At 36.8% G+C, this 9,572-nt stretch overlaps 1 protein-coding gene across 6 annotated transcripts; it reads right to left on the reverse strand.

The window, feature by feature from the left end:
• Positions 1 to 869: 869 nt before the first annotated feature.
• Positions 870 to 8,770, reverse strand: LOC149819396 (kinetochore protein SPC25 homolog). 6 transcript variants are annotated; one of them, XR_016427175.1, is made up of 10 exons: positions 8,042 to 8,751; positions 7,814 to 7,879; positions 7,167 to 7,313; positions 6,434 to 6,547; positions 6,260 to 6,349; positions 6,001 to 6,123; positions 4,787 to 5,037; positions 4,518 to 4,580; positions 1,556 to 1,663; positions 870 to 1,081 (listed from the first exon to the last, which is right to left on the reverse strand). XR_016427175.1 is itself a non-coding variant. In XM_089984737.1 (8 exons), exons 1-7 carry the CDS (start codon positions 8,184 to 8,186, stop codon positions 4,790 to 4,792), a joined length of 933 nt encoding a protein of 310 aa, XP_089840863.1. In that variant the 5' UTR covers positions 8,187 to 8,752; the 3' UTR covers positions 4,517 to 4,580; positions 4,787 to 4,789. The 6 variants fall into 6 exon arrangements, 1 of the variants encoding a protein (XP_089840863.1); XR_016427177.1 differs by lacking the exon at positions 4,787 to 5,037 and having other exon boundaries at positions 8,042 to 8,770; XR_016427174.1 differs by lacking the exon at positions 1,556 to 1,663 and having other exon boundaries at positions 8,042 to 8,748.
• Positions 8,771 to 9,572: the final 802 nt, after the last annotated feature.

A 9,572-nucleotide genomic window follows, 5' to 3' on the forward strand; every position in this document is an offset into this window, starting at 1 on the left:
ATTTTTGTTATTCTCCATGACTGATTATCTTGCTTATCTGAAAGCAAAATATTCTGTCATTATTAAGAGTCCATATTGACTTTCTCCATGTTTGGATGGCTTTTCTTGTCTGGTAGTATCAGTTAGTGCACGTCACCTTGTGTTAGGATGTTGCAGGTTCAAAACCCAAAGGTATAGTTGTATAACTGGAAGGGATCTGCATAACCCCATCTTGCCTTTCAAAAAAGAAAAGTTTGTTTACTCCTATTGAAAATTTACTTTACCTAGTCAACCCAAATCCCAGTGTACCCAAAGGCCCTATCTCGGACATGGTAATTGATGTAGAACGTGAAGAATTGCTTGGGAAAAACTTGTTACAGAGATTGGGGGGAAGTGAAGAGGTCGTTACAGTTTCTACTCTTTTTTTACATGCATCCAAATATGGAATTGACAAATACGTCTTCTAAGAAGAGATATATATGTACAAATCCCAAGAAACTGAAGGCCTTTGGACTTGCAGCCCTTCATCTCAGATATGTAGTTCCAATACAAAATCTAACAAGTCATAGTGAAATGATAAAACATGTGCATATTATATTATAAAACAGGTTATTAACTATTGACATATAGTTGTGAAAATGATGGGCATAACTTTCTCTTCCACCCACATATAAGCAGGTCCGTAGCCTGTGATGATTGTCCGAACCTTAGCATGTTTAAAATGCTACAAGAAATCCACATGCCATGAATGAACATGTGCTGTGCACCCCAGCCCACACTCGGGGATTATGGAAGTTTGACAGGCAGCATCTCAAAGTGCACACTGAACAAGTTGGCATTTCTGTTGGTCTTGTTTGGAGCATGAGTGATGCTTCTTGGTGTGTACGATATTCAGGATTGCATTGCGTGTGGACGTGCACACACAAGTTATATTCATAATTATCATAAAACTGTTCAAATTACAAGAGGATATAATAATGCTTCTGCCACTTCAAATGCATAATCTGTGTTATGTCAAATTTACACCAGCCACAATTTTGTGAATGAAGCATGATCCGCAATAAAAATCTGACCACACAGCATATATATAACTGCCTTTTTCCTGTGCATCACATTTTCTGCAAATTAGAAACTAGCAAAAAAAACTTGACTACTATACAAAAGCAGCAATGCCTTTTATACTCCGAAGCCATCATTAACCATCCTGAACAGTTCTACATAGAATTTCAAGCACTTCAGCTTATCAAATAGCAGTAACCATGTCCTGTATCCAAATGTGTAGCCAAATCTCACCAGCCAGTCTAAACATGGGTCCACTTGTATCTTTGGTGCCTTGGGGAATGAAAAGTTAATATATAGGTCATAATAAAAACGGGTTATTTTAGCCAATATCATGAAATCCATTATGACTTCAGTAATAGCAGGAAAGAAAAGATTATAACTTTTCCAGCCATTCCAAACGAGAGAATTTTTTAAAGGAAAGTTTTCTGAAGTCTGATTTTTTATAAGCAAAATTCCTTCACCTGGGGGGTGGAAGAATTGTTGTCTTTTTTTTTCCATTAAGACAATCACTCACCCATAACACATCTCATTTCATAGGCTTCCACAAGAAGAGCTTTGGCCATCCTCACCTCCCTCTCATCCACCACCATTTTCATCTCTCTCTCTCTCTGAGTTTTTCATGCTACAGAAACAAACAAAAAATTTTCATTTAGAAAAGTTATCTATCAAAACTTTCTTTTTGTATGAGAAAACTTGCTTCCAAACACACCCTAAATGTAATGGTTTTATTTGCATGGAAAACTTCCAAACAACAAATGAGAATTTGTTGTTCCTTTTAATCCAAATATTCAACTCAAAGACATGCAACCTTATTCTCTCGTGATAAGAGAAGCCCATATTAGATTAGAGAAGTGGATGCTGGGTGATATGATTGTCGTTGTTACACTGGGAAAAGCAAGCTATGCCATAAGAAAGATTGAGCATTTTAGTTGTAAGTAATGAAACTAAATTTTTATGAACTTTAGCTGGGATGTTGCACCAACCACCATGAAACAAGGAGAAACTTGACCTCAGTACAGGTAATCATTTCAACCTTTAAAAATGTGGGATCACACGCTCCCTTGAGAATGTTAAAAGTTCAACAATTTTGCCCTAACAAATTTTAGATCATGACCCTTCATTTATTTAAGTACCACCATCACAAAACTATATATAACATGTGATGGTTATACTTAGGACTTTGGGATTTGACTGATACAAAAGCGTTGGCAACAACAAGACACTTTCATGGTATTCAAAGTTTGTTTGGCTTCTCTCTGTAAACTTCATATATATATATATATATATATCAAAGCAAATACACAAGCAATGGCAGAGAGACTATTTACAATTACAATGTAAGATGCATCCAAGGAAGACTGATATTGTGCTCTGCTGAAATCTATCAGCTTCCAGAACATGATAATGAACTCGCACTGTATGGTAAAGTTTTTCCACCATTTGGTTTCAAGTATGAAATGATAAACAGCAAGCACAGCATTTGCTGATAATGTCCCTAGTAGCTCATAGAACTTCCTTGATATCCTTAATGACCTTTGGACTGGAACCCATCTCCACATCGCCTTTCAGATCAGTTCTGTTCAAATTATTTTGGCTTAAGAGTGCTTAACTATAAAGACTTGATCCCCCATAACAGGAATGTGGACTCGGTCACCCTGGCATGGTACCAAGACATGATTGTAGGAACAGGATCTATTCGTGCAGCAACTATGAGCACCAAATAAAGTCCATGTTCTTGCCTTTGCTAATGCTAGTTCTTGGGGTTCATAGTGATTCCCTTGTGCTGATTAATGTAATAGTAAGAACTCAAATTAGTAGCAAGCATGCTCATTAGAAAGTCACAAGCTAAAGAGCAGAAAAAATGTGTCAGTGCTTGGTGTGAATAGACTAAAAGCCAACAAAGCATGGAGGAGATAGAATTCAAGTTATGTGCATGGGAATGGGAATGTCTAGACCGGCCATTAGCTGGGGGGGGGGGGGGGGGGGCAGGAACCGCTTCGCTTTTTGCATTGGCAGGAGTTTTTTCTTACAATTTTTTGAGGACCCCCACAGATAACTTTGTTCCTACAGTCAAAACAACCCCTTATGAAGGATCCCGTTTAACCAACATGTCAACCGTCATGGAAATTTCATCCATGCTAAACCACAACCCAGAACAACTTCCTACACATAATGCATGCTTTGAATAAATTATATATATATATATATATATATATATATATCATAGTCATCTATATCGTTCAAGGTATTTCCTTGGCAAGGGTATTTCTTAGAGAGATTTTCAAAAGATGGAAAATCTCGAGTTTTAAAAATACAAAAATATGAAAAATAATAAGAAATATAAAAAAATAATAGGCATTATTAGAAAAATATAAGGAAATAACTTTGAAAAGTTTTTAAAATACAAAAAGTAGCTTAAAATATACAAATTAAGATTTTTTTTTCAAAAATATCATGACATTTCCAAAATACAGACAACATTGGTGTCAGTGATATATATATATATGTATATATATATATATATATGTATATATATATGTATATATATATATGTATATATATATGAAAAATGGTAGCTCCCTACCACCAACCTACTGCAAGCAAACAGGTGTTTTCGATTGTTTTATGCAAATCTGTCTTTGCAGATGTGTTCGGCATGGTAGATTACTAGAAAACGATAATTGGATAATGTTTTTCGATAAAAACATGAAATTTTAAGCCTTGAATATTTATAAAAATCTTAGACAACCGATTTTTAGAACTTATAAAAACTTACCTGCATGATGGAATCAGACAATCCAAGAGTCATTACAATAAAAGCAAGCATGTAAAACACGTCTATATCACCAGATTTAGGGAAAACATGGAAAAAACCCTTCAAAACTCAGTAGGCTGACGGTAGGCCAGAAAAGTGGTAGGCATCTACCACCTACTCTCTCTCTCTCTATATATATATATAAACCATATTATTTATTATCTATGGTGGTACATATTAGCAGCACTAAACACCATATCTAACCTTTCAATGCATATATTTTGACAGACATTAACTTTTCCAATAGGTCTAATCATAGCAAACAATTTGCTTGATTCATTTAATGCAATCAGAATAAAGCAAACAAAATTTCTATGATTGAAATTTTTTCCCAAATCAACATAATAAACTCAATCTTAAACATATGGAAATAGTAAAGAGGCTATGTTGAACCTATCCCAAAAGTGCATGACTTGAATCTATGCAAACCAAGGATGTTACGTGATAACTTATTCCAATTTAGTACCATAAGTATTTAGCGTCCAAGACCTTTGGTGGACATTACCACTTCACTATATGCTTTCAAACGATCATCCAAAGGATATGGACGATAACTTCCATAAATCCTCTGAACAATATTTATCTATAGGCATGAAGCACGTCAATTAAATGCAAAACATATAAAACCAAGTAACAAACAAAACTCAATCGATTAGTATACCTGCAAATATTAATATGAGGTGATACTATGTCATCCAGAAGCTCAACTGTAGTTAACTTTTTCCTGCATGACCATGCAGACTTGTCAAAAGTGCTAAAGTTTGATTTATGAAGGGAAGCACAGTTCATCTATTAGAAAACCCAAAACCCAGGAGATAGTGAAAATCAAGCACTAACATAAATAATAGAGTTAATAGGTTCCGCTTATTCAAGCATGTGAACAATGTATATGACCCACAAACTACAGATAAATGATAAAATCTATCATACAGTTTAATGATGTTGGCGGGAGGACCGACGAACAGCTAAAGCTGATGAGGACAACGGAGTTGTTTGATTTGAAGCTAATTGCTGATTTTTATTGTCGACTGGCCTATTTAGTCCTGATCTGGAAGATGACTGATGCTCTGATTGATGAGGGAGAGAGCCATCACTGCTCTCCATAGAAAAGGAAGAAGCAGGAGCCAAGCTAGAAACTGAAACGGATTCTTCATGAGCAGAGCAAGGTTTAGATAGATTTCCTGGGAAATAAACAGCACAAAACAATGAGAGAGAGAGAGAGAGCATAAATAGAAAATCATGGAAAACCCAGGCTTTGTTACTATTACAGCGCTTCTCAATATAATAATTTCAACCATGTTTCACTCACAATGAGCAGTAATCAAGACCAAGACCATATCTATTCAACTCCTTCTTAGCCTTTTCTATTGTATGAGACAAGGTATGCAAAATGTGTCCATGTGTTTGAGTGCTTGACACGAGCATATGGGACAAAAAACAATTTGCTGGCAATAGTCCAGTCCTTATTAAGCATTGCGGGTAATGAAAAATGCCAACTTTCACATGCTTAGTTCAGGATGGTGCAAAGACATTCAGAGACTTGTTCTCTTCCATCAAGTGACATTCAAAACGCTATTAGCATGACTTACCTGTATACTAGGAGCAGGTCAGACAAAACATATCTTCTGAAGATTCTAGCTTCAGATTGAATCTTACAAGTGTTCTAAGAGACAAAGACTAAAAGATAAGATGGATCATTTCTTAAGTATAGAACGCAAAGCCACAGACATAACTGTAATGCAATGAAACAGCTCTTTAGCATCAATTCCTAGAAAATGTTGGACACCTAATTGCAGCCGCATATCATGCTCCACGATCAGGTTCCTCAAGGTATGATCCACGTTACAGTCAATACGCAAAAGTCATGATTACTGACGAGGATAGAAAATATTGACAAGCCTTTATACTAGAGTTGCTTCAAATTTTTGAGAAAAAAAATTAGAAGCATAAATCATCATCCTTATAATTGCATAGAGAGCAACATTTCATTTCACAGCTTGAAGCCTTGAACTGCCATAATATACCTTTTTGTATTTACTGAGTGTCACAATCGGTTAAATTAAAGAAAAATGTATGCATAAGTTGATTTAAAAGATGTCATGAAATAACATGAAAAGCATAATACAAAATCTAATAAACCATACCTGCTAATGCAGCTTCCTGGAACTTCTCTCTCATTAACGTCACAAATGTGAAAAGACCATTAGTTTGGTTAAGCTCATGAAGCAACTTCTTGGTGTCTTCCAGATAAGGATCGGAATCCAATACTGTTAATAATAAATAACAAATACAAAATGAATGGATGAAATAAAAAATATATATACATACTACATATCATCAAATAATGGGAGACAATGAGCCTATTTGAAGACAGCAAGTATGCGCCTACATGTTACCACTTACATGTGTAGGAGTCCTGGCTGTATTTGATAATAAATGAAAACTCCTTATCCGGAGCCTTTGGATCAATGTTGTTGAATATGAACTTGATCCCTTGAGAATCACATGAAAACAAGTATCTTCAGATCTATGAACCATACAGATAAAGAAACACCATAAAAGAAACTTCTTGATTACCATGGTGAGCTTCAATTCTAATACCAAGGACCCTTTTGTACCATGAAATAACCTCCTCTTGCCCTTTCCTATAATTGTGGTCCTCATTGTTCTTTTCTTCTAATGCTCTCAAGGCTTTTGGCATAAAAAATACAAAAATAACAATCAGCTGTGCACCAAAATTCATTCAATGAGCCGCTCATAGTATTAACTAAAGTATCCACATGCATGGCATCCTATGTACACTGGATGGTCAACGCAAACAGCAAGCTCAACCAAAAACGCATGACTACAATGTGCAGGGTACACAAACAAACATGTATACATGCATGAATCTGTGAGGAGAGCGGATCCTGTAAAACGCTGGGTGAGATTGCTAATGTCACCCAGCGTTTTACAGGATCCGCTCTCATCTGTGAGTGTCTGTGTGTATGTGCATTAGAATTTACTCTTACACTAATTGCATTCAAGTCCAACACATGCGGTAATGAAACAAATAGATGTTTGTGCATGACTGGGATGGGGATCACGACGAATTGTCGATATACTCATTACTGTGTTGCAATGTTACCCATAAGCAAATGCAGATGCTTTCACAGGAAAGTCCGGTCCTTCCCATGGGGAAATGTAGATTCTGATACAATTACCAATAAGTAGTGGGAGTGCAGAGAAGTGGTGTTCAGGGACCAAGATGCTTAACATACTCAAGCAGAAAGATTTATACGACTCAACGATGTGAAAGACTTGTCAATACCATCAAACTGTTGCGACAATATCGCCTGGAACTCTTCTTTCTTCGTCTTCTGATCCTCCACAACATTTTTGAGGTCCTGACACCGAGACTTTGTAGCGGAAAGGGATTTCGAAATGCGCCTCGACTTCTCAATGTTGGCATTGATGTCTAGCAAGAAAAAGTTGGAACAGTAAACCATGAATATGCCCCAACTTTTTGATGCAGAAAACCCTTCTGGGATAATCAAAGACTTAAAAAACGCCGCAACATCTGATTAGGAACTTGCGAACCCTAAGCGCCGACCCGTCAACTTAAAACTGCTAGAGAAAGATTTCTTTTTTTTTTTTTGCAATAAAACTTTCCAATTAGTAGATCGCTAATTTTTTTCACAATAACAATTTGTACACAAAGAGGAGAAACCAGATCCTAATCCAAACACGAGGAGGATAAATTTTTACATCATAAGTTACCAAACCGACTCACTAGTTCAAAACAAACTGCAAAAGGAACTATGAGTTTCTAAACCGGAGAAAGAGTGAGATTCAGGAAAAACTCACAAGTTTTTCTTGCAAACTCGAAAAAAAGAGAAAATAACAAAAAAATTGAACCGAATCCCTTCGTGCAAAAATAATCGAGAGATGCTCATCTTTTCGCAATAATCACAATACCAGCGACGAATTTCGCCAAGTCGTCCTCCAATTGACTCAAGCACTCTTTGAGTTTCGCTGATTCAACTGCAAACCGCACCATTTAAACCGAATATCAGATCAAGGATAAGGACAAAAAAGGGGCGGCGGGAGAGGGGGGGGGGGGAGGGGAGGAAGAATCAAGAAACCCTAGCTTCAACCAGGAAGAGGAAAACCCTAGATTTGGGGGATCGGCAGAAAAGGGCGTGCCTTGTCTTTGAACGGTGATCTCGGCCGTCCGCTTGATGGAATCCAAGGAACGAGAAAGGAGTCTGTTGGCGGAATCGATCTTCTGCTCGTGGGATCGGATCTGCCTCAGGCAACTCAATCGCATGTCCCTCATCCTTCTCTGCATTTTTCTCGGTTTTCCTGGAAGAAGCCTCTTCGGATTTCGAGAGAAGGCAGAGAGAAAGAGAGAGTTGAGTTTCCCGCGCCTGTTTTAAGCGTACCTGTTAACCTAAAGAGAGTCACTTCGTAGAAAAGAGCCAACTTATCTGTTAAGAAAATCAAGCTTTCTCACAAGTGAAAATCAATGGAAGCAAAATATATATATATATAACAACAGAAAAAACATACAAAATTTACTTAGTTCTCTCAAACTAAAGTACTTTCACGACGACTGATAAAAACAGTCTCTTTGATTATCTTCAAACAAAATTTACAAAGTAACCAAAAGACAAACTTTACAAACACACAAAGGTGTAAAAGAAGTAGAGAAGCACTACTCCTTGCTAACAGAACCGCATGCCTTACTCTACAACAAAAAAAATAAAACCACGCACACTGCTAAGAGACTGTTGCTTCTCAACAAATAGAGAAAATAGACCTTAAAGACAATCAAAAGACATGCTTTGAGAATCCTCTGAAATAATGATAATGAGCAGTTCCAAAGCATGCCATAAATCAACACTTATCAAACGATCTATTCACTAAATAGATGGGTCCCACAAAGAAGGAGAACCCAACATTATCCAAAAAAACTAAGATAAATTAGAATATTGTGAGTGTGATATCCCAACTTATTATGGATTTTAAGATAAATGAATGCATCCTGAGCAGTGCCTAAAAGAAGCCAGTGTAATACTCTCCGGTTTGATTTTTCGAATTGGGGCTGAGCGGATTGGACCAAAGTAAGCTGGACCATAGTCCAGATCTGCTCGTTTTCCATGGTTGGAGTTGGAGAGGCCCGGGTTTTGGACAGGTCACGCTTTGGACCTGCAGCCCTGATCTGTGTAAGAAAACAAAGAAGGGAAAAAACTACTGAATATAACACTGGTGGGTGTTAGCGGTGCCAGATCTGGTAGATCCAGATCCATATCTGAGTATGAACTATGAAGTAATGGTGCTGGCTCCCAGGTATGAGTCTGATAGGAGTGGATCTAGATGTGACCAGATCTGGGTATGTGTTCGGATGTCAAGAACAACACCAGACCCTGTAAAATTTCTATTTTTCTAATATTCAAAATTCAAAAGTTATTGTGCCTCAATTAGCTTTTGGACCAAACTGGGGTCTGACCTATATTGTTGAAAGACAAAGGTGGGCTCATATTTCCTTCCCCAAAAATGGAGGGGCCCCAGCTCTCTCTTATATATATATATATATATATATATATATATATATATATATATATATATATATATATATATATATATATATATATATATATATATACTGCTCGATTTTGTGGGTCCAACTTGATCAGTTCATCAGACTCATTTTGATAGGTCCAAACCATAATAC

Source organism: Nuphar pumila, chromosome 13 (assembly GCF_984573655.1).
Source record: "Nuphar pumila chromosome 13, dmNupPumi1.hap1.1, whole genome shotgun sequence".
NCBI lineage: Eukaryota > Viridiplantae > Streptophyta > Magnoliopsida > Nymphaeales > Nymphaeaceae > Nuphar > Nuphar pumila.

What these genes read in the sequence shown, in the direction of transcription:
- LOC149819396 (XM_089984737.1), bottom strand. Translation starts at nt 8,186, where the DNA reads ATGCAGAGAAGGATGAGGGACATGCGATTGAGTTGCCTGAGGCAGATC. An exon ending in ATTGTCGCAACAGTTTGATG is followed by an intron (nt 6,548 to 7,166) that starts GTATTGACAAGT and finishes TTATGCCAAAAG; the next exon opens with CCTTGAGAGCATTAGAAGAA. An exon ending in CAGCCAGGACTCCTACACAT is followed by an intron (nt 6,124 to 6,259) that starts GTAAGTGGTAAC and finishes TATTATTAACAG; the next exon opens with TATTGGATTCCGATCCTTAT.